We start from the raw sequence: 27982 nt of genomic DNA on the forward strand, positions 1-27982 counted from the left end.
AGCGGAGCATCTCAGCTTCTTCCCTTGGTTTCCACTTCTTACTGCCTTAGGAAAGCCCTCTGCTTAAAACAAAACAAACAGACCTCTGCATCTCCAACTAAATTGTTTCAGTTTTGTTTTTGACGTGGGTTGCAGCTCAGGCCGGTCTTGAACTCCTGGTCTGCCTGCCTCTACCTTTCAAGAGCTGGGATTACAAGTGTGTGCCACTACACCTGGCTTTAGAAAATTTTAATAATCTTCAAATTTTGCTAGGCATGGTGGTGCACGCCTTTAATCCCAGCACTGGAAGGTAGAGGCAGGTGGGTCTCTGAGTGTGAGGCCAGCCTGGGCTGGGCAATATAGCAAGTCCCAGTACAGACAAGAAAAAAAAAAAGTCTTAAATTCTGCTAGACCAATTCATTCTCCCAGATCAATGCATTTTTTTTCAGTCTGCAAGTAAACTTTCTACACTCCACATGGAACTGTGGGACTTGCTTAAAGTCCTTAAAAGGTCCCCATTTTAGGAACACATTTAGGGGGCTGGAGAAGTGGCTCAGAGGTTAAGAGCACTGGCTGCTCTTCCAGAGGTCCCGAGTTCAATTCCCAAGCAACCACATGGTGGCTCACAACCATCTGTAACGAGATTTGGTGCCCTCTTCTGGCCTGCAGGCATACATGCAGTCAGAACACTGTATATACAAAAAATAAATTTTTTTAAAAAAGAAATACATTTAAGCTCCCTAGCAATACTATCACCAAAATTTTGGATTTAGTCTCAACAACTTGTATTTTGTATGAATATTATTTATTTTTTGTGTGTGAATGTTTATTCCTATGTATGCCTGTACCACGTGTGATCCTGGTGCCTGCAGAGTAACAAGTGGGATCAGATCCCTTGGAACTGGAGTTACAGACAGTTGTGAGCCATCGTGTGGGTGCTGGGTCTAGAACTGGGGTCCTCTGGAAGAGCAGTCCATGTTCTTAACCACTGAGCCATCTCTCCAGCCCTCAGTAATTCCTCTCGTAGTAGTCTTTCCCTTTCCTTTTTCTTTCTTTTCTTTTTTTTTTCAAGGCAGAGTTTCTCCATGTAGTCCTGGCTGTCCCGGAACTCATTCTGTAGCCCAGGCTGGCCTCGAACTCACAGAGATTCTCCCGCCTCTGCCTCCTGAGTGCTGGGATTAAAGGTGTGTGCCACCACGCCTGGCAAGTAGGCCTTTTCTTAAAAGCCAAAGCTTCGGTTGATGGATTGCTTCTTCTGCTGGCTCTGGGCCTTTGTAGATAGTTTCCCTGCTTGTTATTTTCTTCCAATTCTCTTTCCAACAACTGATTCACATCACACCTAACACACATTCCTAATTTTTTTTACCCTCAGTCTAGAACTTTCTAGAGCAGATAGGGCAGCTCTCTTAATTTTGTAAATAATTTATTACTTTATGTAAATTAGTGTTTTGCCTGCATGTATGTCTGTGTGAGGGTGTCAGATCTTGGAGTTACTGTTGTCAGCTGCCATGTGGGTGCTGGGAATTGAACCCAAGACCTCTGGAAGAACAGCCAGTGCCCTTAACCGCTGAGCCATCTCTCCAGCACCGGCAACACTCTTTATACCAGCTCTTGTCACAGGTTTACTTTTGTTGTTTTGATACAGGGTCTTACTGTGCAGCCTTGGCTGGCCTGGAACACAATATGTAAATCAGGATGTATGGAACTCACACAGAGCCATCTGCCTCTGCCGCCACGCTTGGACACCATTATTCTTTCACAGGTCTAAGCCCTCTCCTGCTCAATCTTCAGACTGATGTTCTGAGGAAAAATAACTTGTGCAGGGTACATGCTGGGCACATGTACAGTGAACAGTCAGTAAATGCTTGGTAAAAATGACCTGGGAAAGTCTCCCTGAGAAGGAAATTAAATAGCTTGCCTAATTCCTTCACATACACACATACCTTTTGAGACAGGTCTTTCTATGTGGCCCTGGCTGTCTTCCAACTCATTATGCAGATATGCTGACCTTGAACTCATAGAGTGCTGGATTAAAAGTGTGTGCAATCTGACTTGGCTCTCTTCCTTCATAGGGATTCCTAAACTATTTCTGGCTAATTAGTCTAATCTACATTTGACTCTTCCACCCAGTTCCACTCGGATTTCCTTAACTTTAAGATTTATTGGCTGAGGGTTGTTTCCCTCCCAACCCCCTTTCTGATAATTTCCCAGTTCCTTTATATACTGTTGTTTCCTCCGTCCTGTCTTTTAAAACTACACTTTTTTATTAATCTTTTTACGGCTTGCATGTATATCTGTATAGTACATGCATGCAAAGCCTGAAGAAGCTAGAAGAGTGTCCAATGCTCTGGAACTGGAGTTACAAGGCTGATATGAGCCATCATGTGCATGCTGAGAAATGAACCAGGTCTTTTGGTGGAGCAGCCAGTGCTCTTAACTGCTAAGCTATCTCTCCATCTCCTCAAACAAACAAACAAACAAACAAACAAACAAACAAAGTTTGCTGTTAAGACAAGAATCTCAAGTATCCCCAGTATAGCTTTAAACTCAGTTTAGCCAAAGATAATCTTGAACCACTGATTCTCCTGCCTCTACTTCCTATGTCCTTGGTCAACTGAGCCACACCCTGAGCTAGTTTTTGAGACAATCTCAAATTTTCCAAATCCTCCTGCCTTCTGAGAGCTGAGATTATGGGCATTAGCCACCACCATGCTTAGCTTCTTGTTCTTTTTTTTTTTTTTTTTTTTTTTTTGGTTTTTCAAGATGGTTTCTCTGTGTAGCTTTGCGCCTGTCCTGGAACTCGCTTTGGAGACCAGGCTGGCCTCGAACTCACAGAGATCTGCCTGCCTCCGCCTCCCTAGTGCTGGAATTAAAGGCATGCGCCACCACCGCCCGGCTTTTTTTTTTTTTTTTTTTTTTTTTTTTTTTTTTTTTTTTTAAATATTTAGTAAACTGGGGCTGGAGAGATGGCTCGGCGGTGAGGAGTTAGAACTGCTCTTCCGGAGAACCCAGCACCCACATCTGAGTTTCACAACTGTCTATAACTCCAGGTCCAGGGAATCCTGGAAGCCCTCTTCTGACCTCCAGGACATGCCTATACCCTGCTACAGACAAATAATTCAAAGTAAATAGGAAAAAAAAAAAAAAACATAGAGAAGATTCTGTAAATTTGTACTTAATACAAATTAGCTAAAACATCATAGTTCCCCATTCTGGCCCCTAATTCTCCCCTTCTTCCCTGACCATGCCCCTGCCCCAAACATAAATGACTTTTGTGCAGGACAGAGGGACCTCTCCTTGCTGGCGTTGGGCAGCAGGAGGATGTATCTTCAAGCTACGCTTGAAGAATCTGACTTCTCAAAGCCTCGCTGGAGTCGACGCCCAATAGTGATACAATGTAAATAACAACCCTTTCCTTAAACCTCCAATATGAAATAAGCCACAAATGTCTTCAGGTGAAGAGCAAGGAGGCATGGGGAAGGATAAGATGCGTAGAGGCCCAACAAACACGTGACAACCTCCTTAGCGCCACCCGACCCGAACCCACAGGCAGGTGCACCCCGATCTTGGCGGACTCCCGCGGGTGCCGGGGAAGCCGAGGAGCACACCAAAAGGGTACGGTGAGCGAGGGCGGAGCCCAGCAGAGTCTGGGAAGTGACGCAGGGCGTGCGCGCGTACGTGCATGCGTGCGTGCTCGCTCACGGCAGCGGCGGCGGAGCGGAGAGGCCAGAGCCGGAGACCGAGCTGGGATCGGGCCCCGGGCGGGGGCGGTGCGAGAGGCGCCGAGCGGATCCTGGGGGCGGGGACGGAGCCCGGGCGGGCGGGACTGGAGCAGAGCCCGGGAACGGGGCGGGAGGTCCCAGGGCCCCGGGGTGGGGGGTGGAGCCGCACTTCGTCGCCGCGGGGGTGCCGGGACTCCGGCCGCAGTGCCGCCGCCATCACGGACTTCCTGTGGGACAAGCGCACGGGCCTCGCCGCCAGAACGGTGAGCGCGCGGGCCGGCGGACCTTGGGGCCGCGGAAAGATGGCTACCACCAGACGGGCGGCGACGGGATGAGGCGAAATTAGGAGTGTTGGGCTCTGGAAGCTGCAGAGGAGAGCGAGGGAGGGAGGTCGACCTGCCGCCGTGTAGCGGCGAGACCTATTAGTAAACTTGGGGGGAGCCATGGAAGTGATGAGGTAGGGACAGGAGCGCTGCAGACGTGCAAAAGTTGGGCCGAGGGTTTAATAGGAACCGAGAAGTGTTACTTGAAGTGCACAGCAAGAGTTTGACTCTTAGGGCATTATTCTGGGTTTTCTGCGTGAGAAAGTGGAGGAACAAGAATGAGAAGTTGAGAAAGTTAGACCGGGTTTGCTTTTCCAGGAGAGGCCCGAGTGACTTTGTTGTGAGGGTGTCCGAAGTGAGATGGCATTTATGTTAATCAGGTTAATCAAGATTGAGTTACCTGGGGAAGTCTCGTGCGTCCATCTTCTTGGTTTTCTGCCAGGCGCTTTAGGCCAATGCACTACAGGTCACCTTCCTTAATTGAAGGAGGTTGGGAGGAAGCGGCCCAGGATGGCAACCAGATGTTAGAATTAAACCTGCAGACCTCATGTTCTGAGTCCTGTACCAAGACTGCCCCTGAGACTCAGCTTATTCAGCTTGTTCTGCGCCTTTCCTGGATTATGGCAGTGATTTCGTTCTCATCTTTCCCGTTGACTGAAAAATTACTCATAAACCTTAACCAGTCCAGTTTTATTTAATGGAATCCCAGCTATCAGCCAGGTAGTACTGATATTAGTTAAAAACTAGTTTTTAGGCTGAGGGTGTAGCTCAGTTGGTAAGGTTGGTGCTCACCTAGCATGCTTGAAGCCCTGGGTTGATCTCCAGTGCTGTGTAAAGCCAGGCATAATGAGGCTGCTCTGTAATTCCTTAGACGTTCAAAGCCATCCTGGGGTGCCATATCAAAATTGAGAACAGCCTAGGATATGTTAAGTCACACTTCTCACAAAAAGAAAACAAGCCAAGTGTGGTTGTGCAAGCCTTTCATCCCAGTACTCGGGAGGTGGTGACTAGCAAGATTTCTGAGTTCAAGTTCAGCCAGGTCTGTATAGCAAGTGCCAGGCCAGCCAGGGTTACATAAAAAGACCTGTCTCTTAAAAAGAAAAAAAAAGAAAAAAGAAAAGGCCGGGTGGTGGTGGCACATGCCTGTAATCCCAGCACTCAGAAGGCAGAGGCAGGTGGATCTCTGTGAGTTCAAGGCCAGCCTGGTCTACAGAGCTAGTCCAGGGGAGGCTCCAAAGTTACAGAGAAACCCTGTCTCTGGGCAAAGAAAAAAAAGAGCCAGGCTGTGGGGTAGCACACACTTTTAACCTCAGCTTTTAGGAGGAATAGACAGGCGGGTCTCTTGAGTTCCAGACCAGCCTAGTACACAGAGTTCCATGATAGCCAGAACTACAGAGAAGCCCTGTCTTGAAAAGCCAAAAAGAAAAGAAAAATCTTAGTTATTTTCTTTTTTTCTTTCTTTCTTTTTTTTTTTTTTTTTTGTTTTTTTGTTTTTTTGAGTCAGGGTTTCTCTGTGTAGCTTTGGAGCCTGTCCTGGATCTCACTCTGTAGCCCAGGCTGGCCTTGAACTCACAGAGATCCGCCTGCCTCTGCCTCCCGAGTGCTGGGATTAAAGGCATGCACCACCACCACCACCACCACCACCACCACCACCACCACCACCGCCCAGCTCTCGTTATTTTCTGCTTACTAAATGGTGGTGGTGGGAATATACAGGTGGACAACTACTTTGTGGTACTGTTTTACACCTTTGTCAGAGATTTGGCCAGATGTGTGAGAAACATTTATAGGAACACACTCTGGTCCCTAGAACTTGCTAGTATTTGGTACCAGCTATTTATAAGATCTGGGAAACTGAGCTCCTGCCCTTGTGGTACCTCCGACCGTAGTAATGAGGGGTGGGTAAGGTTTGCTGTTAATGACTTAAAAGAACTGTGTAAACTAAAGCTTTGTTTTGTTGGCTGGTGAAGAACTCGGGGTGGCACAGCTGCATATCTTAGATGCAGCAGAGATGAACTGTGGCGATGTTTATCAGTCACATACTTGCCGTCTGTCATGAACTGTGGCTCAGACCTGAAGGTCTTCATGGAGCCATGTTTGAGGTAGAGCAATTGAATTTGACTTTCTTGCGTTTTCAGCCAAAATTCGTATAGTCCATAAAGGAAAAGTTGTATACACAAGACTGAGCAATCTGTGTGCTACAAAGCATACAAAGGCAGCTTTGTATCTTAGAAGTATGCTTCCAAAAACTCAGAATGTTCTCTACCATTCATTCTGCTTTTCCTTCCCTTCCAGATGCCTCATCCCCGAAGGTACCATTCCTCAGAGCGCGGTAGCCGGGGGAGTTACCACGAACATTATCGGAGCCGAAAGCATAAGCGAAGAAGAAGTCGCTCCTGGTCAAGTAGCAGTGACCGGACAAGGCGGCGCAGGAGAGAGGACAGCTATCATGTTCGGTCCCGAAGGTGAGGCCTCAGGAAGAGAAACTGATTCCAGGTCACTGGATTAGTCATTTAGTCAATAAATGTTTATTAGTTACATGCTGAGGCCAGTGAGCTACGCAGCTGGCTGAAGGTGACATGGGGCTAGGGATATACTTCTGTGGCAGAGCATATGCTTAACATGCATTTGGTCCTGGGTTCACTACCTGGCATTACAAAAAAAAAAAGTGTTGGTGGTATACACCTATACTTCCGGTTTGGGCTTCATACCGAGTTTGAGGCCAGATGATCTACACAGACTCAAAGGGGAAAATACACACACACACACACACACACACACACACACACACACACACACACTTGTTTTTTTGAAAGGTGCTTTTGTAGGGGAAGTACTTAGGGTGGAAGCTATACCCACCAGGCATTGTTGGAATCCATCTGGATGTGTATAATTAAGGGGAAAATTACTTTTTTTCCTTCTTAAATTTTATGTGTATGAGTATATTGCCTACATATCTGTCTTACATTTTATGCATCCCTGGTGCCCTCAGCAGTCAGAAGAGGGTATGGGATTCCGTGGAACTGGAGTTACAGATAGCTGTGAGCTTCTGGGTGCATGGGAATTGAACCCAGTTCTTCTGCAAGAGCAGCCATGCTCTTAACCACTGATCTGTCTCTCTAGTCCTTTTCCTTTTGTTCTGAGACAAGGTGTCATTGTGTAGCCCTAGCTGGCCTAGAACTTTCTGTGTAGATCAGGCTGGCCTTGAAACCACACAAATGTACCTGCCTCCTGCTGCAGCCCTGGGGTTAGTGGTGTGTCCAACCACGCCTGATTCATAGAGAACTTTTTAAGAAAGGGATTCCTAGGGTCAGACAGTGGTGGCGCACGCCTTTAATCCCAGCACTTGGGAGGCAGAGGCAGGCGGATCTCTGTGAGTTTGAGGCCAGCCTGGGCTACAGAGTGAGTTCCAGGAAAGTCGCAAAACTACACTGAGAAACCCTGTCTCGGAAAAAAAGACATGGAGCTTGCTGAGTGGGACAAATGAGAATCCGTAGTAGAAATGAATGTCTTCAGGTGTCGGTGAAGTGCATATCATGGACTAATAACTAGAGAATAAACTAATAGCTCATGAGCTAACGTGAGAGGTAGTTAATGATTCAGAGGTGTGAGAGGAGCCGGTTGGTTGAGAGCAAGGCCGGATTTCGTTTGGAAACATTAGCTAGCATACTGGTTCTTTGCTCCCTTGTGTCACTGGAGAGGAGGAGCCCCCAGAAGAGGTCTGCAGGTGCCTCTGGGCAGGGCTTGGTGACATGCAGCTGTGGGGGAGTGCCCTCTGTGCTTCCTCGTGTTGCTCCTGTGCTTGTTTTTTCCCTAAGCCAGGACCTTGTTTGGTGTGAGAGGGAGTGTGGCCTGGACTGACATTCCCCATGGTGTTGCTTATGTAACAGCAGCTACGATGATCATTCATCTGACCGGCGGGTATATGATCGTCGGTACTGTGGCAGCTACAGGCGCAATGACTATAGCCGGGATCGAGGAGAGGCCTACTGTGACGCCGACTTCCGGCATTCCTATGAGTACCATCGGGAGAGCAGCAGTTTCCGAAGCCAGCGCAGCAGTCGAAGGAGACACAGACGGCGGAGGAGACGGAGCCGCACATTCAGCCGCTCATCTTCAGTGAGTGCCAGCCCAGGCCTTTACTCTCCCCTTTCTTCTCCCGTCCCTCTGGGACCCTGATGAGAAGAAGTCCCCTTGTTCTCAGTCATGCTTTGGAGCATGGACATCGAAGTGGGCACTGAGTGTGCCCACCCTCTGGAAGATCTCCGACTCTTGAGGGGCCCCAGATCTACTTTGGGGATAAAAGGGCATGGGACCTTTATGCCCTAAGTGATATGTTGGGCTTGTGTTGGGCAGCTGCTCTGCCCAGAGGCCTCTATTTTGATGAGGACCTTGTTTTGAAAGGCCTGTGTCTCCCAAGCCCTGGGCTCTGTGGCCCCTCAGCAGGCAAATTTGGGTTGGAGGGCAAGGGAAGACTGCGTCTGCCTAGAAGGGTGCCTCATAGAGCATGGGGTTGTGGGTAACACCAGCAACATCATCACTCTTCTGCTCTGCCCCTGCCTCTCCCTGTCCTGATTTGGGTTTGGGGACTTGGGATTATGCGCCGCTCTCTCTTCTCACACCGATCCGCCTTACCGCATCTGACGTGTTCCCTTCCACTGTCCCCCATCATCGTCTGTCCCCCCTGGCTGGGCGCCTGTGACCGGTGACCCCTCCACCACCCACCCCGTCTCCCTCCGGCCCCTGATCCGACACCTGGCTTGCTCCGACCCCCCCCCCCCCCCGACAGCAGCACAGCAGCCGGAGAGCCAAGAGTGTAGAGGACGACGCTGAGGGCCACCTCATCTACCACGTCGGGGACTGGCTACAAGAGCGATGTACAAGCCAAATCGTAACAATCCTATAGCCTGTAATGGTCCCATAGCCATCCTAACGTCCCCGCCAACCCGAGCCGCAGCCTCTTTTGCCTTCTCTCAGTGTTGCTCATCTGGGTGGTTTGAGTTGCTGTTGAGAATTGACCTGTTGTCCACTCCCAGCTCTCATGGCCCCTGGGTTAAAGGTGGTGGGAGTCACACAGGGGTTTTCTTCCCCTGCAGCCATCTATATCTGTTCCCCCTTCCTTCATCTCCTCACCCCAGGTTGCTGTGCCCTGTTCTCTTCCTGTTCATCTCATTCCCCCCTTTTCTCCCTCCCTCTCCCCGACCCTGCTCTCTTTCATTTCAGATGAGATTGTAAGCACCTTAGGAGAAGGGACCTTTGGCCGCGTTGTGCAGTGTGTGGACCATCGCAGGTAACCGCTGGCCTGCTCTTCCTCCACATCTGATAGGCATGGAAGATTATGAGGGCATCAGATTTGTTTGCAACTTAGACAGAATTTCTTAGTACTTAAACCGATCCATTCAGTGTGGGATGTTCTTGAACCCAACAAAAGCCTCCCCTGTTGATCTACAGGGGCGGAGCAAGAGTTGCCCTGAAGATCATTAAGAATGTGGAGAAGTACAAGGAAGCAGCTCGACTAGAAATCAACGTGCTAGAGAAAATCAACGAGAAAGATCCTGACAACAAGAAGTAAGCAGAGGAGTGTGTGAGGAGGCTAAGAGGCTCTCCCCTCCAGAAGGAAGGTTCCAGACGGGGGCTGGGCAGGCAGGAGAATATGGACGTCTGGTCCATTCTTTCTTTGCTTTTTTTCTAAGATAAGGTTTTCCTGTGTGGTTCATGCTGGCCTCTAAGCTGCTTGCAGAGCTGACTGGCCTTGAATTCACAGAGATCCTCCTGCCTCTGCCTCCTGAGTGCTCTGATTGAAGGCGTGCGCCACCACACCCAACCCATTCAACTTTTATCATCTGAGAATAGTAGACATTTAGGATAGGCCTATGACCTTTTTTTTCTTTTGGTTTTTCGAGACAGGGTTTCTCTGTGTAGCTTTACGCCTTTCCTGGAACTCCCTCTGTAGCCCAGGCTGGCCTCGAACTCACAGAGATCCTCCTGCCTCTGCCTCCCGAGTGCTGGGATTAAAAGTGTGTAGCACCACCACCGCCTGGCTCTATGACATTCTTAACCACCTTTGTTTCTATGACATGTAGATTGCTCTGCAATCTGGGAACACTCCTGGCAGTGGTGAGCATCACTATTAATGATGCAGGCCTGTCATCCTAGCCACTTGGGAGAAAGAGGAAAAGACAGATTGGAAGCACAAAGCCTGCCTGGGCTACAGAGCAAGCTCAAGGTGGCCTGGGCAATTTAGTAAGAACTTTTCTCACAGTTGAAAAAGGTGCTGGAGAGGTAACTAGCGATGGAGTGCCAGCCAACTATTTCACAGAGTCCTAAATTCGAACCCAGTATATACACACACACACACACACACACACACACATACACACACACACACACACACACACACTTTGTTCAGGAAGCTGAGGCAGGAGAATCAGAAGTTGAGGACTAGTGCTGGAGAGTTTCTCAGCAGTTATGAGTCCATACTTCCTTTGGATAGGACCTGAGTTTAGTTTCCAGTACCCATAGAGAAGCTCACAGTATTTCTGGAAGCTAGGCAGTGGTAGCACATGCATTGAGGCAGAGGCTGGCGGATTTCTAAGTTCACAGCCAGCATGGTATACAGAGTGAGTTTCAGGACAGCTAAAGCCATGCAGAGAAACCCTGTCTCAAAAAAACAAAAACAGAAAAAATAGCTCTAGGGAAACCCAGCACCTCCGGCCTCAGAAATCTACAGTCATGTGCACATAACTCTCACACAATTAAAAATAAAATCTTTGAATGAAAATATAGAACCGTTGGTGGGATGTAAAAGGATTTGATCCTAAGTATTAATTGAAGTGTGACAGGCTTTAGGACTTCGTTGAGACTGTGGGTATTTATACAGTTCACACACAACTGAAAGGCTAAACTTGCATAAAATTGTTATGCAGAGGTTTGATTATTTGTTTTTCAGATTGTGGATATTTTTTGGGCTTTTGTTTTGTGTTTTGGGGTTTTGTTTGTTTGCTTTTTTGGTTGGTTGGTGGTTTTATTTTTAGGCAGTATCTCATTGTAGCCCAGGCTAGTTTCTAATTTCAGTCTTGTAGCCAAAGGCAAGAATAACCTTGAACTCTTGATCCTCTTGACTTATCCTAGGATTATAGAAGTGTACCACTGCACCTAATTTTATGTGGTGTACCAGGTATTAAACTTCTGTGCATGCTAGGCAGGTATTTTACCAACTGAGCTGTGTCCCCGACCCAAATAAGACTTACCAAACGGTCAGTATAAACTTGGGCAGCACAATGGCTGGTAGTAAGTTTCAGGCAATGGGGCTGGAATGCAGTGGCTTATTTTGAGACCAGGATGAGCCACATAGGAATTTCTAGATCAGGCTAGGCTACAGTAGGACCCAGACTTAACAAAAAGGTGGCTTTGGTAATTGAGAATCCTCATTGTTTGGGGTTTGGTGCTAATAGCTTTTCAGCAAATAGTTGGGGGGCGGGGTTGGTTTTTGTTTGTTTGTTTGAGACAGGGTCATGCTGCATAGCCCAAGCTGGCCTCAAATTCATGATGATTCTCCTGCCTCTAAGTTCCTGAGTGCTCTGATGCAGGAGTGCACCACCACACCCTGCTTAAAAAACAGATAAAAACAGATTTTGTTCTCCTTGTTTGAGGGTTGAGAATTGAACATGACCAAGTGCTGTATTCCTGAATTACAGCTGCAGTCTAGCCAATAGGTTTTAAACTGCCTAATATGTTTGGGAGTTTGGCAGGTAGCGTTTTTTTTTAGTTCTTCCACAAAAGCCATTCTCTAGCTAAACTGAATTGTATTAATTTTTTTTTTAAGTGACAGGTTATCATGTAGTCCAGGCTATCCTCAAACTCACTGTGTAGTTGAAGATGACCTTGAGCTTATGATTCTCCTGCCTCCACCTCCCAACTGCTGAGATTACAGGTTCATGCCATCATAACTGTTCCATGTAATGTTACATATTGAACCTTGGGCCTTGTGCATGCTAAGTAGGTGCTCTACTTTGGTACTTTGGTAGGTGAGCTACATTGCTAGCCTTTTATTAGTGATATTAACTGGCATGTTTGTATACGACTGTGGAATCAACAACTGCAGTCCTTCCTTGTGGTGGGTGGTGGGTGGTGGGAGCTATTAGACATCCAGCTTCCCTATTTTTCCCCAGCCTCTGTGTCCAGATGTTTGACTGGTTTGACTACCATGGCCACATGTGTATCTCCTTTGAGCTTCTGGGCCTTAGCACCTTCGATTTCCTCAAAGACAACAACTACCTGCCCTACCCCATCCACCAAGTGCGCCACATGGCCTTCCAGCTCTGCCAGGCCGTCAAGTGTGAGTGGGGTGGGTTGAGGCGGACTCTGGGGCAGTGCTTCCTTCCATCAGACCTCTTCTGTGTACTTGTGTGCTGGGCAGCCCTAACCTGTCAGTGTGCCGGCACACCTGTGGCTGTCTTGACATCTCTTCTGACTTAACTCCTTGACTGGAGTCTACCATCACGACCGCTCTTAGTCCACACCCGCAGCACTTATTCTCTTTGCCTCACCCTTCTTTCCTGGACAGCAAGCACAAAAGCACAGGAGTACCCTTGCTAGAGTCTTAGGTGTGTGATGAGGTGCTTTCCATTTACGCGGAGCGGATGGGAGAACACTATTCATTCAGCTTAGGTGCCAGCTTCAGAATGCAGAGGATTTGTTTTTCTGCATCTTCTCAGTGATGCAGTTTTAATTAATTGAGTTTCCAAAGTGTCTGGGAATTACATAGATCAAAGTCAAGACCAAACAAAAACTCCCACTTGTAGCAGGCTGCTGCTTTTCCATCAGATGAACTATGTGTGCACTTTCTATTACTCAGGGTAGAGCCTAGGCCAGGCAGAGCAGAAAGTAGTCCCAGTAGAGTCTGGGCCTGCCTTCTCCCCAGCTTTGTCCTTGGTACGCAGTTGGGTCAGCTGTTGCCAGTTAGCACTAGCCACCTGGATCAAGCCTGATCTAGCCTTCTCCCCGCAGTCCTCCATGATAACAAGTTGACACATACGGACCTCAAACCTGAAAATATTCTGTTTGTGAATTCAGACTACGAACTCACCTACAACCTAGAGAAGGTAAGATGGACAGGGGCCACCCTCTGTCCAAAGGGGCAGCAACTGGGCCACTTGGCTTTTGGTTGGCTCTGTGGTCTCCCTTTTACTAGTTTCTCCCTGTCTGGCTCCCGCTGGATAAAACCAGCGTCTCACAATAAGTCAAAAGGGAAGAATTTAAGAAGACTTACATAGAAGGACAGTTGGTAAAGTTTCCTAACAGGGCAAAGATGTCCACGCTCCCTTTTTTAGATGTATATTTCTGTGTGGTAGGAAAACTCAGCTTGCTTGGCAGCTTGAGGTCTCAGCACTGAAGGGTCCTCTTCACCTTTTGTTACATATTACAGATTTCCAGGACAGTACAGCAGACACTTGAGTCCAGTCTTTGGATACTTGGATACTTCCATATTATTCCATAATCATTACTCAGCCTTATTCCTTTCCTACTCTAAAGTCCTGTGCTGGAACATGCCTGTAATCCCAGCACTTGGGAGGCTCTGAGGCAGGAGGATTGCTGCAGGTTCAAAGCCTGACTGGGGTACAAGTGAAATCCTGTTTTAAACAAACAACAGCAAAATACCAGGAGCCAGATTCTCCTGAGTGTATGGACTCAAGAGCTCCCTAGTCTGCAGGTCTGTTTTGACGAGATTCATTCCCATCTGCTTTGCTCCTAGAAGCGAGATGAGCGTAGTGTGAAGAGCACAGCTGTGCGGGTGGTAGACTTCGGCAGTGCCACCTTTGACCATGAACACCATAGCACCATTGTCTCCACTCGCCATTACCGAGCCCCAGAGGTCATCCTCGGTAAGGGAAGGGAGCTCAGGGCTACCCAGTGTGTGAGGTGATGTGAGGGTGGCCTATCTTAAGCATCATAATACCTCTTGCTCCTCACCACGCAGAGTTGGGCTGGTCACAGCCATGTGATGTGTGGAGCATAGGCTGTATCATCTTTGAGTACTACGTCGGCTTCACCCTCTTCCAGGTAAGTGGTGGGTTGTTACTGGACACCTCGCATTCTTCTGCCTGCTTTCTTGATCTGCTGAGGACATACCTACTACTCAATCCTCCACATCGCCATCTGGCAACCAGTCCCCAGCATTCCTTCCTGAGTGCCAGGCTGAGATCTGTCTTTGTTTCCCAGACCCATGACAACAGAGAACATCTAGCCATGATGGAAAGGATCCTGGGTCCTATCCCTTCTCGGATGATCCGAAAGACAAGGTGAACCTGAGCAGGAGGGGCTTACCCTTTCCTGTACGTGGAATTTGTCTGTTGCATACCATTTTCTTTTTCTCATTGATACTCCCTAGCCCTCACTTTGACATGGTCAAACAAGGGAAAGCATTTTATAAAAGGGGAACCTTTTTATGTAACAACTTCCCCTTCCCCTCTAGAAAACAGAAATATTTTTATCGGGGCCGCCTGGATTGGGATGAGAACACATCGGCTGGGCGCTACGTTCGTGAAAACTGCAAACCACTACGGGTGAGCCAGGCCAGGGATATATATTGTCCACGAGCTAAAGGTTGATTCCTTCTTAGGGTGGTTTGCCCCTGGAATACATTTTATAAGCAGGTTAGGTCAGGAGGGGAGGAAAAAAGAAGACAATTTGATAAACAATGGACAGAGACAAGAGAATGGTTTCCCAGAGCCAAGGAAGTTGGATAGCCTAACTTGAGACAGAGATCAAAGCAATGTCAGAAAAGAATAAACTACCTTTGAAGAGCTTACGTTTTAATGTGGCGCTAAAGAAGATTCATGAAGTTGACAAGGATATACAAGTAAAACTTCCAGACTAAAGGAGTAGTTGTGTTGGTAGGAAGGTAGGTTGAGTTGTAAAATCAGAAACACTGGTCAGAATGTGGTTGTGGGAAGGTAGCGTTCAAATTGAATGCAAACAGCCAAAAATGGAAGGTCGGGCTTTAAAGGAGGCAAAAGCTCAGGATGATGGCACTGGTTTGTAATCCCAGCATTGGGAGGCTGAGGTAGGAGAGTACTGAGTTCAGAGTCAACCGCAGTGCGTAGTTACAGAACAGCCTGGGCTCTGTGGACACCCTATCCCAAAAGGAGAATGAACAGGAAAGAAAGAATAACGTTTGTGAGGCATCTTGCTTTACCTTATTCCTGCCCTCCACCAGCGGTATCTGACCTCAGAGGCAGAGGAACACCACCAGCTCTTCGATGTGATTGAGAGTATGCTAGAGTATGAGCCTGCTAAGCGGCTGACCTTAGGTGAAGCCCTCCAGCATCCTTTCTTCGCCTGCCTTCGGACTGAGCCACCCAACACCAAGTTGTGGGACTCCAGTCGGGATATCAGTCGGTGACAATCAGGTCTTGGACCCCCTGCTGCTTGTGCAGCAGTGGGTGTCCAGTCCAGGACACTGGTGCTTTTTTATACAAGAGAACAGAGCCAGAACTCGCCTCCTCTCCTGCCCCTGGCTCCTTTATACCTGTAAATATGTGAAATAGTGTATATATATGAGAGAACTTGTACCTGTCACTTCAACCCCTGCCTTGTATATACTGCTATTTACACTCTTCCAACCTCATCTGCCCCTTGTGGAGTTGGATGGGGGGCAGAATGAGGTGACCAGGTGGTGTCTACCCCATGTTTTATAAGGGATTTTGTACAGTCTTTGTGAAATAAAATTACATGCTTCATCTGACCCCCATCCCTGGAATTTGAGGTTCAAGGGTACTGGGGTAACGGGGTGAGACAAGTGGTAGCCATTCTGAATTTGGGTACAAAGGCCTGTTTCCCCTGCCAGATTATTAGAGTCAGACTGATTTTAAATGCACTTTGTATTCAAAGGTAGTGAAGATTAAAACAAATACAATCAGGTAGAACTTGTGTGATCTGGAGTAGCTGGTGTTGGGAAATAGCTTTGACCCTCTACATAAGTGGACATGTGACAGTAGCCATGAGGCTGTCCCCTCTAATAGAGCCAGAATCCCATATAGAAAACACACCCGCCACTGGCCAGTGCAGGCATTTCCCATCAGTGCTGCTTGGCGTGAGGCTACCTGGGATAAGTAGTTCTTGCCTGCTGGAAGTCACGTGAGTGGAAGTGCGGCGCTAGGCTGCTGGGACTGGCTCAGTGTTATCACGTGGGGTGCTTCCCGCTTTAGGGTTTTTTTTTTTTACGCAGGCGCAGTTCACTACTGCTGCGGGAATCTTGGTGACTCTTCCGGTTGGTTCAGCCAATTGGCGCACAGAGAAGCGGGTGGACCGGGCGCACCGGAGGGAGTTTTCAGGGCCTCCGCCGCTGTACTGGCGCGGCAGGGGCGTGGAGGGCAGGAGCGGCCGGACTCAGTTGCAAACATGGCTCAGAGCAGAGACGGCGAGAACCCATTCCCCGACTCCGGCGAGCTTGACAATCCCTTTCAGGTGACTTGCGCCGGCCTCTTGGGGCATTCTTTTTCCCAGTTCTGTGGGCTCGGACTGCTATACCCATTCGTGACATTTGACCCAGGGAAGGAGTGTCGCTAGCGTAGAGGTGACGGTAGCTCCAGACCAGTGAGCATTTGGGGGGCTAAGGGGAAGTGGGCTCTGCCGAGTGGGTTCTAGCAGTGTAGGGTGATGGACTTGAAGGCAAATGCGGCGTAGCACCCAGGGCTCAGTACTTGGAGCCAAGAGCGGTTTCAGGAAGTTCCTAGGAATTCCCTTGGCACCGACTGCCCTCTGAGCCTAAGTCTCTGCTCTCAGGACCCGGCTGTGATCCAGCACCGACCCAACCAGCAGTATGCCACGCTGGATGTCTACAACCCTTTTGAGAACCGAGAGGTGAGCAATTGAAGGAACACAGAATAGCAGGGGAAGGGGGTGTGCCTTAAGCTCGGTGTGTGCATGCTGGGTTTGTTGGTTTGTTTGTTTATATATGCAGAGAAAAGATGAAGTGCTATGCTTTTTAACGCACCTAGAGATGCCATACAGTCAGGGCAACGGTGCCATCTAGTTTTGATGAAAAGTCAGTCCAGGGAGGACCTTGGGTCTGTGGGAAGACTTACTGAAAGAGAATGAGGGTTGGGGCTAATCGGGGTTGAGAAACCTGCTTAGGTGTGCGGTGGGAGGACTGGTAGGCACTGGTTATTAGAAGGAGCTAAAGGGGAGCTATGGGGATGTAGTGCAGCTGGTAGAGTGCTGGCTAGCAAGTGCACTACCCTGGATTGCTCCACAGCACTCCATAAGCAGAGTGTGTGACGCGGATGTGTGGTCCTAGCATGTGAGAGGTACAGGAGTGTTAGAAGTTGAGGGACATCCTTGGCTAGTAGCAAGTTGGAGGCCAGGGTGGGATGTATGAGACCCTGTCTCGGGGAGGGGGGAAAACATGGCTCAGTTGGGAAAGGCTCGGCTGGTTTTCCTAGACTAACAGGCTTCGTTCAGTCCCCCAAGAACAATGAGATGCAGAAGAAGGCAAGCTCCCACAGCTTGCCCTCTGACCTCCACATCATACCACACACGACTCACACACGACGAGTACATAAATGTAATTTTAAGTTAAAAAACTTGAGGGGACACGTGGATGAATGTTAAGTGTTGCTGAAGCATCGGATAGCAGGCTGTGGCCAGGCCTGCTACAGGTCCTGAAAGAGTTGTCCAACTTAAGTTCACACATGCACACAGGGCTGTCAGTCCCAGCCAGTGCTTAGACTGAGGCGTGAGGATCGCAAGTCCTAGACGAGCCCAATGCCTGTTGTCTCAAAAAGAAACCAAACAACAAGGAGGTTCCTAACTGCAAGAGAAGAGCTCCTGGTGTGGGCAATGAGTTCTGGTTGCAGGTGATGTCAAGCAGACTAGATCATGCTGTTATGAGGGCTTAGTTGATCTCAGAGGCTCGTTTTTGTCTCCACCAGCCCCCACCAGCCTATGAGCCTCCTGCTCCAGCGCCAGCCCCGCTGCCTCCACCCTCAGCTCCCTCTGTGCAGCCTTCGAAAAAGCTCAGCCCTACAGAGCCCAAGAACTACGGCTCCTACAGCACTCAGGTAAGGGGTGTGCAGGGGTGAGGAAAAGGAACCCCAGTCCAGGGGCTGGGCCTGGACTCACTTACACCTCTACCTCTGCGCATGCTCTGTAGGCTTCTGCCGCCGCCGCAGCCACCGCTGAGCTACTCAAGAAGCAGGAGGAGCTCAACCGGAAGGCAGCAGAGCTGGACCGCCGGGAGCGGGAGCTGCAGCACGTTGCCCTGGGAGGCACAGGTTAGGGTGGGAAAGAGTGCTGGACAGTTCGGAAGGAGCTACAAAACATCCTCTGTCTGCTTGGCTTTTCCAGTCAGGGTTTCTCTGTGTAACAGCCCTAGCTGTCCTGGAACTCTCTCTGTAGACCAGGCTGGCCTCGAACTCACAAGAGATCCTCCTGCCTCTGACTCCCGGGTGCTGGGATTAAAGGTGTGCACCACCACCACCCTGTTTACAAAAACATGAAGAACATGGGTTCATCAGTCAGATTGTTAAAACTGAGTTATAATTAAAGTTGGCACTGCTTCTTAGCTATGGGCTCTTAAGCAGTTACATAATGGGATTTTTAAAAGATCTTTTTTTTTTTTTAGCTGAGGACCAAACCCAGGGCCTTGTGCTTGCTAGGCAAGTGCTCTACCACTGAGCTAAATCCCCAACCCAGTATTTTTATTTTATGCATATAAGTGTTTTGCCTGTATGTATGTAAATGCATCCATATGTGTGCAGTGTCCCTGGAGGCCAGAAGAGGGCAATAGACACAACCCCCACCCCCCCCCCCCCCCCCAACCCCTGCTGGAGCTGGAGTTACATGCTGACATAAACCCCCATGTGAGTGCTGGGAGCCAAACCTTGGGCCTGTGCCGGAGCAGCCAGTGCTCCTAACCACAGAGCCATCTCTCTAGCCCTTGGGTGATAATCTTAGAAATCTCACCACTGAGCTATGCCCCAACCATTTGGTGCTCTTCTTCCCCTCCTCCCCTGGAGCTGAGGACCGAACCCAGGGCCTTGTGCTTGTTAGGCAAGTGCTCTACCACTGAGCTAAACCCCCAACCCCCATTTGGTACTTTATATTGAGCACTTTGGTTTCCTAGTTTCTAAAACTTTGTTCTCATTTTACAAAAGAGCAGACAGGGTTGAAGAGAATGACCTCTGCAGAAGTCATGGCATGATCCTCAGAGGTTTCCAGTAGCTGTGTGCTTACTAACTCTTTTTCTCTTCTTTGTTTTGTTTTGGAAGAGTCTCCTGTGTCGGGCTGAGCTGGAACTTTCTGTCCTCCTGCCTCCGTGTGCTCTACCATGCCTACTGTTTGCCACTTTCTGTTTCTTTGGACCCACAATTGAGAAGCCTTAGGAGTGGAGGGAGAGGGAGTGTGTCCCTTACTGATTTACACTCATTTTTGAGGTCTTCCTCCTGTTTTTTCCCTTGCAGCTCGGCAGAACAACTGGCCTCCCCTACCATCTTTTTGCCCAGTCCAGCCTTGCTTTTTCCAGGACATCTCCGTGGAGATCCCCCAAGAATTTCAGAAGACAGTATCCACCATGTACTACCTCTGGATGTGTGAGTGTGAGAAGTCTTGGGAGACATTACAGATCATCTGTTAAATGCCCCAGAACACACGCTGACGTTGGTTACTCTTCTCATGGTGTGTGTTCTTAGGCCTCTCTCCTTTCCCTCTGTCACCATGCGTAAATGGATTCTGAATTCTTGCAATTGTTTTTCATGGAGATCATGTCTGATCTGTGGGGTAGATTCTCCGGGGCCCATCCTCTCATGCTGCCGCCACACTGGGGAGGCATATTTGACGGGCTTCCTCACATTGCAGCAAGTCCCTTCACCCCGCCCCTCTGCCCCTCAGGTAGCACTTTGGCTCTTCTCCTGAACTTCCTCGCCTGCCTGGCCAGGTTCTGTGTGGATGCCAGCAGCGGTTCCGGCTTTGGGCTCTCCATGCTCTGGCTCCTCCTTTTCACCCCCTGCTCCTTTGTCTGTTGGTACCGCCCGATGTACAAGGCTTTCCGGTAAGTGAGGGGGCGTGGGGGTCTGCAGTGGATCCCCAAGTTGCTCCTCCAACCCTAATCTCCTAACTCCCACACTTTGCTTCTTTTTTCTTTGCAGGAGTGACAGTTCATTCAATTTCTTCGTTTTTTTCTTCATTTTCTTCGTCCAGGATGTGTTCTTTGTCCTCCAGGCCATTGGCATCCCAGGGTGGGGCTTCAGGTGTGTGAGTTGCCATCTGTCCTCCCCCACTCCCACCCCCACTCCAGGCAATTCCGTTATAAGGTAGAGTTGTCTTATACCTTATACCCACAAGCAAAAGGGCATGTGGGCTTTCTCCAAAAATCAAGATACTTGGCTAGAGAACCCAGAGAGCTCTAGACAGGCAGCAACTGACTGAAAAGAAGTCTTCCTGAGGGAGGCCATGCCACCACAGTGGAAAGAAGGGAGCACTCTCAGGGAGCCAGGAGAGTTAGGAGCTGACACTTCAGAAGTGAGTTAGAATGTGAAGGGAGTAGATAGACTAGACGTAAAGGGACTGGTTCATCGCATGCTGCCATATTGACAGAGGAGGGGGCAGTGATGGGCATAGAGCATGTGCCCGGCGTGCTGGGCGAACTCTGGGAAAGCAGCGCCTGTGGAGGGCAGCGCTGCTCACCGGCCCTCTCCCCACAGTGGCTGGGTCTCTGCAGTCGTGGTGCTGAGAAGCAATGCAGTGGTGGCGGTGCTCATGCTGCTGGTTGCCCTGCTCTTCACTGGCGTCGCTGTGCTGGGGATTGTGATGCTGAAGCGGGTGAGGGACTGGGTGGAAGTGGGCGTGGGGGCTGATCACGAGTCCCTAGGGGGTGCAGAGTGGAACATTAAGAAGGAACTGGGGCCGGACAGCAGAGGGGCGGGTTCTCAACTAATGGACTTGCTTGGGCGAGTGAATGTATGTGTCTGGAGGGAGTGCCATCCCAGAAGGAAAGCAAGAGCAGCAGGCTGGTGAGTGGGGGTGTCAGCTTGGGGTGGGGTAGGAGGGACTTGCCTGTGTTGTAATGTCTCTGCCATCTTCCTGCAGATCCATTCCTTGTACCGCCGGACGGGTGCCAGCTTCCAGAAAGCCCAGCAGGAATTTGCTGCCGGTGTCTTTTCCAACCCTGCAGTTCGAACTGCTGCTGCCAATGCAGCTGCAGGGGCTGCTGAAAATGCCTTCAGGGCCCCATGACCGCCACTGGGCTGTCTTGACCCTGCCACCTGTGGGAACTAAGACAGTCCCTGTCCCTGAAGTTTCTGGGATCCAGGGAGGCATTGCTACTTAATGACTTCTAGGGGGCTCTTAATTCCACAGCCATGCCGCTAAGCCTGACTCGGAGGTGTGGGAGCCCACTGTGACTCAGTCACTACTTGCCTTTATCCCCCATCTGACAACACGCTGCCGCCTCTCACATACCCCAAGCCCAGCTTCCCCGCTGTGCCAAGGATGTCTCTTCCGTTATTTAAATTAAAAAAGAAAAAAAAAGTGTAACTGGAACTTAGCCATTTCCTGGATCTTTACTGAAGATTAGGGCCTTTGAAAGTGTCGAGAGGGGGGACTGAGTGGAGGGACGGCAGAGTCTACAGGACAGGTTGCACTTAGCAAACTGGGTGGGATGACAGGAGGCCTGCGACGTGGGGAACCCCAGCCCAGTCAGTTTGCCACCCCTTCCCATTGATAATGGGCCGTCAGCCACCTCTGCTGAGAACTCTGCCTCCTGGGAACCTGAAGTGTTGGGTAGGGCGGAAAATGGGCACAGAAATGATCCTTGACCAGCCAGGCTTCAGGAAGAGGCTAGGGTTGGAGGAGGGCCTCTCCCTATCTCCTCCTCTCTCCTGGGTTGCTTTCAGACTACAGCTCCCGAGATGCATTGCACCAGCCACCACACCCCTCGTCCGCACCACGCACCATCCCCCACCCCGCCTCTAGAGCCTGACCTGCTGCGGCTGGAGGAGCTGAGGGAGCAGAGCGTGGTGGGGAGGGGAGCGGGCCTCGCGACCCTGGAGACAGTTTCCGCGGCCTCTCCCCACCAGGCGGCCCCGATCACCAAAGGCACCTCTAGTCCCTGCATGCAGACCTTCCTCCTCTTCTGTAGACTTTGCATCCCTCTTTGCCCTCCCCACCCTTCCCCGGGCTCCGGAACGCTCCTCTGTCTTCAGTCTGGGATCAGCCCTTCTCGGCACCCCTCCTCATTAAGGAAATGCAATGAGCCGGTGCCCTCGCGTCCTCTTCGCTGCCCCGGGCACGGCACCCGTCTGGTGGTGGGGAGGGAGCCCCTCACTGTCCCTTCGGGACGCCCCTCCTTTGGGCCTTCCTCCAGCTGGCGTCCCTGGGCGATGCCCCAGAGGACCTAGCCAGGAGGTGGGCTTTACAGCGAGGGCGCTGGAAAGGATAAAGAACGGGGCTTTGGGCGCCTCTGAGATGCTCCCCAGTATCAAGGGGGACCGAGCGAGGTATGGGCAACCGGGCGGCAGGCATGATGCCCTCGCCTAGTGACTCCAGCCGCTCGCTGACCAGCCGGCCCAGTTCCCGGGGCCTTACCCATCTCCGCCTCCACCGACCCTGGCTGCAGGCCCTGCTCACGTTGGGGCTGGCCCAGGTGCTCTTGGGCATCCTGGTGGTAACCTTCAGCATGGTGGCCTCCTCTGTCACCACCACCGAGAGCATCAAGAGGTCCTGCCCGTCTTGGGCTGGGTTCTCGGTGAGTTGGGTAAAGAGTGTACCAGTAGTGGGGTGGGTGAAGCTTCTCAGGCCCCACCCCTCCTCACCTGCAAGCCTACAAGCTTGTTTTTCCTTCCTCTCCGGGTCCTCTCCCTCCTTGCAGGGCTGGGGGCATCATCCTGTGGCGAGGGGCTCACTCAGGTGCTTCTCCTGCCAGGCTAAGCTTGTACCCACTCTGTCCCTAGCTGGCGTTCTCCGGGTTGGTTGGCATTGTGTCCTGGAAGCGTCCATTCACTCTAGTGGTAGGTGCCAAGGCCCAACGCCCACTGGGAGGCAGGTGCCCAACACCAGCGGGGATAGATACCCTTTATGCCCTCGGGAAGGGAATTGGTTTTCCAGTTGGTGCTAGGCTGGCAGAAAGTGTCTCTTAGGAAGAGAGGGTGGCTCATTCTGTGGAAGAGAGGTACTGGTGAAGGCCCCAGCCCTGAGGTGACAATCCTCCTTTCCCAGATCTCCTTCTTCTCCTTGCTTTCGGTGCTCTGTGTCATGATCAGCATGGCTGGCTCTGTTCTCTCCTGTAAGAACGCTCAGCTGGCTCGGGACTTCCAAGAATGCTCCATGGTGAGGTCTGGGGTGGGGGACCTAGAAAGGACTGGCTAGGGGAGGTGTGAGGGACCCCTGAGTTTGCTCTGATCCAGGCTGCCTTGCCCTTTCCACTCCCACACAGGAAGGGAAGGTCTGTGTGTGCTGCCCCCCTATGCCTCTACACAGACCCTGTCCACAGTGGGGCCAGGAGCTGAAAGTTGCCCTTAACTCCACCTGTGATGAGGCGCGAGGGGCCCTCAAGGTGAACATGCGCCCCCCCCCAATTCCTCCCTCCTACGCTGTCATCCTGGTTCTCCTTCTTGCCTCCTCTCTCGGGGTTCTCAAAGGCTCAAATATGTGGGGTGTACCCCTCAACCGTTATCTTTCCTTCTCCAGAACTTGCTCTTCAGTGTCTGTGGGCTCACCATTTGTGCCGCAGTAATCTGTACCCTCTCGGCTATTGTCTGCTGTGTCCAGATCTTCTCCCTGGATCTGGTACATATGGTGAGAAGGAGGCCCAAGCAGACAGGGCTGTGGCAGGCAGCAGGGGTGTGTGCTGGGACTGGGCTTGCAAAGCAGTAGCTACAGGTCTGGGTTTTGAGCTTGGGGCTCTGGGTCACCTGAGGATATTTATTGCAGGGATGTTTAGGGCCAACAGGAGTGAGGAAGACTGGGTGGGGAGAAATCAAGAAGGTCCTAGATGGAAGTAGGGATAAAGGATGAATAGGCCTGTGGTGACAGCGAGCAGGTGATAATCATGGATGGATGTGAGATTAAAAGAGGGATTGATGGGTAGAGCCAGAGCTGGAGGTACTGAGTGGGCACAGGTTGAAGAAGCGACTGGGTGTGGTTCAGGAGGCTTGGGACTGCATCTTCCTAGTGGCGCTAGGATCATAAAAATAGCAGAAAGGGAAGAAATTTGAAACCAGGCTTGCTTCCCAGCAGCTGGCCCCTGAACGCTCAGTCTCAGGCCCTCTAGGGCCCCTGGCTTGCACATCATCGCCTCCAGCTCCTCTCCTCCACACCATGTTGGACCTGGAGGAATTTGTCCCTCCTGTGCCTCCACCACCCTACTATCCTCCAGAGTATACCTGCAGTTCAGAAACAGATGCACAAAGGTAAGGCTGGGTGAGGTCTTGCTGGGGACCTGAGGGAGAGGACTGGGGCTGGGCCTGGATTGGTGGGGAGGCATAGATGTGGAGTAGGAGCTATTTTCCAGGCCCTGATCCTCTCCCTCATCCTGCCAGCATCACGTATAATGGCTCCATGGATAGCCCAGTGCCCTTGTACCCTACTGATTGCCCTCCTTCTTACGAGGCCGTCATGGGGCTACGAAGAGACAGCCAGGTGAGGAGAGGGCTTGGTGCAGCTGGGAGCAGTGGATAGAGCCTTGGAAAGTTGCTTGATTGGGATGCCCGCAGTTCCCATGATCTCTGTAGCACACCCACTTCATCTCTGATCTGCTCTGGAGCTGCTGAGGTGGGTGGGAGGTGAACTAGTATACCTCTATTAAAGATGTGCTGCTGGGTATGATGGTTCACTCCTGTAGTCCCAGCACTGGAGAGGCAGAAGCACTAAGCACCACAAGGCAACCCGGTCTTAGAGAGTTCTAGGCCAGCCAGGGCTTCAGTGACCTTGTCTCGAAAGATAAAGACATAAGTGACCCATACAAAGCCAACTGGCCGGGCGGTGGTGGCGCACACCTTGAATCCCAGCACTCGGGAGGCAGAGCCAGGTGGATCTCTGTGAGTTCGACGCCAGCCTGGGCTACCAAGTGAGATCCAGGAAAAGGCGCAAAGCTACACAGAGAAACCCTGTCTCGAGGAAAAAAAAAAAAAGCCAGCTGTCGTGGCATATGCCTGTCAACATAGCACTTGGGAAGTGGAGGCAGCAGGATTCGGAGCTCAAAGGCTAGCCTAGGCTACTCAGTTAAACCCTGTCTCAAAAAACCAACCAACAAAAATCAGCTAACTCATACAGAGTGACGAAGCTGGTCTAGACTCCAGTCTCCAGAGCTCTTTCCGGTGCATGGGAACGGTCATGCCAGTGTGAAGGGCCGGACTTTCGTTCCCGTGTCTTCTGCAGGCCACTCTGTTTGATCCTCAGTTTCATGATGGCTCCTGTGTCTGTGAGCGGGTGGCCTCCATTGTAGATGGTGAGCAGAGTGGGGTTGGAGGGGACCAGGGCAGGGTGGGGCCATAAGGAGGGAAAAACATGGTTGAGCTCAGCTGATGGTTTGGAGTTGAAGACTGTGGCTTCTTAGAACCCTGGGCCTGTCTGTCTCCTTGAGGATGAAGCTGGAGTCAGAGCGGCTCCCGAGGGGCAGCTGCCCTCCTACCTAGCGCTCCCTTGCCACCCACAGTGTCCATGGACAGCGGGTCCCTGGTGTTATCGGCCATCGGCGACCTCCCCGGGGGCTCTAGCCCATCAGAAGACTCATGCCTGCTGGAACTCCAGGGCTCCGTGCGCTCCGTCGATTACGTGCTCTTCCGCTCCATCCAGCGCAGCCGAGCAGGCTACTGCCTTAGCCTGGACTGCGGCCTGCGGGGCCCCTTTGAAGACAGCCCCTTGCCACGGCGGCCCCCGCGGGCTGCCCGCTCCTATTCCTGCTCTGCCCCTGAGGCCCCACCCCCACTGGGTGCCCCCACCGCCGCGCGCAGCTGCCACCGGTTGGAGGGGTGGCCGCCCTGGGTGGGACCGTGCTTCCCCGAGCTGAGGCGCCGGGTCCCCAGAGGAGGCAGCCGCTCAGCCGCACCCCCTCCTGCCCGAGCCCCAACCCGACGCTTCAGCGACAGCTCAGGTTCCCTCACCCCACCCGGGCACCGGCCTCCTCACCGGACACCTCCTCCACCACTGCTGCTGCCGAGGTCTCACAGCGACCCAGGCATCACCACCACCTCCAGCGACACCGGTGAGCCACACACCCTCACCTGACTCAGGGAAGGGTGACCACTAAGATTGGGACCCGGGAGGTTCCTGGGTGGGGGGGACAAGAAGGTGACGCCCTCCTGCAGTGCCCTTCCTGGGTGCTCACCGCTGAGGGACAGAGAGGCCTCATGGCCAGCCAAGGAGGACTTGGTTCTTGAAACCATTTCTACAGCGCCTAAGCCTGGGCTGCACGACCACTCCGTTGTAGCAGCAGATCAACCCGAAATAGTTCAGGGTCACACAGCAAGTGCTCCGGATCCCATCTGGGGACCCCAGACAGAGCTGGGGGGGGGCGGGCACAGCAGTGAAGGACAGCACTGGCGAGCCCATCTCCCTAGATGTGCCATCTAGTGGGCAGAAATGATTGCCCCTCGAATGGTGGTGCAATGCAGAACCAGGGAAGTCCCACTGAGCCTGGGCTCTCTCGGGATGGTGGGGCGTGGGTGGGAGGAGAGGTGTGTCCATGTAGCACTCACACGGTCCTTTTTTTCTCTCCCCAGCTGACTTCAGGGACCTTTATACCAAAGTGCTTGAGGAAGAAGCTGCCTCTGTCTCCTCTGCAGACACAGGTCAGGCGTGTGGCAGGCAGCTGGAGGGTGCGGCCGCCGTGTGCCCTGCACACATTCCCCGCTTTCTCTTCCTCTGCAGGGCTCTGCTCTGAAGCCTGCCTTTTCCGCCTAGCCCGCTGCCCTTCCCCCAAGTTGCTACGTGCCCGCTCGGCCGAGAAACGCCGCCCAGTGCCCACCTTCCAGAAGGTCCCCCTGCCTTCAGGTCCTGCACCTGCCCACTCTCTAGGGGACCTGAAAGGAAGCTGGCCAGGCCGAGGCCTGGTCACTCGTTTCCTCCAGCTGTCCAGGAAGTCCCCGGATCCCGCGGGGACTGCAGCCCATGGCCATAAGCAGGTATGCGTTAGAGGAGCCAGGAGGCATCCCTGGGAAAGCCTGGCGCTTTAGGTTGGCCCATACCCATGCCCTCTTCTGGGTCCCCTTCCAGGTGCGCAGGAACCCGTGGGGACGACCAGGTCGGGAGAGCCTCCACCTACGAAGCTGTGGTGATTTGAGCTCTGGCTCCTCCCTGAGGCGACTCCTCTCCGGCCGCCGGCTGGAGCAGGGCGTCCGCCCACACAGCCTCAGCCTCAATGGAGGCAGCCGAGAGACTGGGTTCTGATTCGGGCTTGTACCAGTGAACAGATGCAGGTGAATGCTGGAGCCACAGGCATCGGCTGGTGGGGCCCAGCAGCCCTCTGTGCACTGGCTGGCTCAAAAAGAAACCCGCTGTATCCCCTCCCCAGGCGTTCCTTTCCTGCCTGCCTTCGGGGGCTCCGCCGCCTGCCTCCGTCCCTCTGGACGGCAGAGCTTCTGCCCCGTGCTGCATGGGAGGAGACGCCGCTCCCCCCCCCTCCCCCGCTTACAGCGTTGATGGAGGAACCTTAGTAAACTCCCCCAGCATGATCGTGCCCCCTTCTGGTAGTCCATGGCACTGTATGGGGGCAAAGGGATGAGGGTTTGAGGTCAGGTTGATCTGTGCCTTGACATGTGGTGGTAGGCGGACAAGAAGACACGAGAATCTAGGTGGCTTTGGGCTCTGCCACCTCCTGCTGCATGACCTCGGGCAAGTTATTTAACCTTAATTGCCTGACCTGTGAAACATTGTGAACTTGAATGTTTGTGACACTGAGTAAGCCTTCAATAAATTTCAGTTTCTCCCCTTCTCTTTTGGACTGTTTTGTTGTTTAAGCAG

General features: G+C 51.6%; 2 protein-coding genes across 10 annotated transcripts; both read left to right on the top strand.

Annotated features, from left to right (window-relative positions):
* Nucleotides 1–3668: 3668 nt before the first annotated feature.
* LOC118585820 (dual specificity protein kinase CLK2) lies at nt 3669–21565 on the top strand. Of its 4 annotated transcripts, XM_036190774.1 has the most exons (20): nt 3802–3964; nt 6320–6489; nt 7915–8143; nt 8814–8901; nt 9248–9314; nt 9476–9592; nt 12196–12362; nt 13034–13128; nt 13779–13908; nt 14004–14086; nt 14246–14325; nt 14499–14589; nt 16811–16888; nt 17959–18087; nt 18180–18300; nt 19489–19617; nt 19916–20075; nt 20173–20274; nt 20728–20845; nt 21113–21565. In XM_036190774.1, the coding sequence occupies exons 2-20, from the start codon at nt 6320–6322 to the stop codon at nt 21257–21259; spliced, it is 2301 nt and encodes a 766-aa protein (XP_036046667.1). In that variant the 5' UTR covers nt 3802–3964; the 3' UTR covers nt 21260–21565. The 4 variants fall into 4 exon arrangements, with proteins under 4 accessions (XP_036046664.1, XP_036046665.1, XP_036046667.1 ...); XM_036190771.1 differs by lacking the exons at nt 16811–16888; nt 17959–18087; nt 18180–18300; ... (3 more) ...; nt 20728–20845; nt 21113–21565 and adding an exon at nt 15243–15770 and having other exon boundaries at nt 3669–3964; XM_036190772.1 differs by lacking the exons at nt 16811–16888; nt 17959–18087; nt 18180–18300; ... (3 more) ...; nt 20728–20845; nt 21113–21565 and adding an exon at nt 15243–15770 and having other exon boundaries at nt 3669–3964; nt 8817–8901.
* A 71-nt stretch (nt 21566–21636) lies between these two features.
* On the top strand, nt 21637–27954 carry Fam189b (family with sequence similarity 189 member B). 6 transcript variants are annotated; one of them, XM_036190765.1, is made up of 13 exons: nt 21637–22769; nt 22975–23031; nt 23240–23350; nt 23457–23576; nt 23711–23818; nt 24257–24432; nt 24562–24661; nt 25400–25469; nt 25677–26225; nt 26743–26811; nt 26891–27144; nt 27236–27438; nt 27534–27954. In XM_036190765.1, exons 1-12 carry the CDS (start codon nt 22524–22526, stop codon nt 27407–27409), a joined length of 2034 nt encoding a protein of 677 aa, XP_036046658.1. In that variant the 5' UTR covers nt 21637–22523; the 3' UTR covers nt 27410–27438; nt 27534–27954. The 6 variants fall into 6 exon arrangements, with proteins under 6 accessions (XP_036046658.1, XP_036046657.1, XP_036046659.1 ...); XM_036190764.1 differs by having other exon boundaries at nt 27236–27954; XM_036190766.1 differs by having other exon boundaries at nt 24260–24432; nt 27236–27954.
* Nucleotides 27955–27982: the final 28 nt, after the last annotated feature.

This window comes from Onychomys torridus, chromosome 6, assembly GCF_903995425.1.
Source record: "Onychomys torridus chromosome 6, mOncTor1.1, whole genome shotgun sequence".
In the NCBI taxonomy this organism is placed as follows: Eukaryota; Metazoa; Chordata; class Mammalia; order Rodentia; family Cricetidae; genus Onychomys; species Onychomys torridus.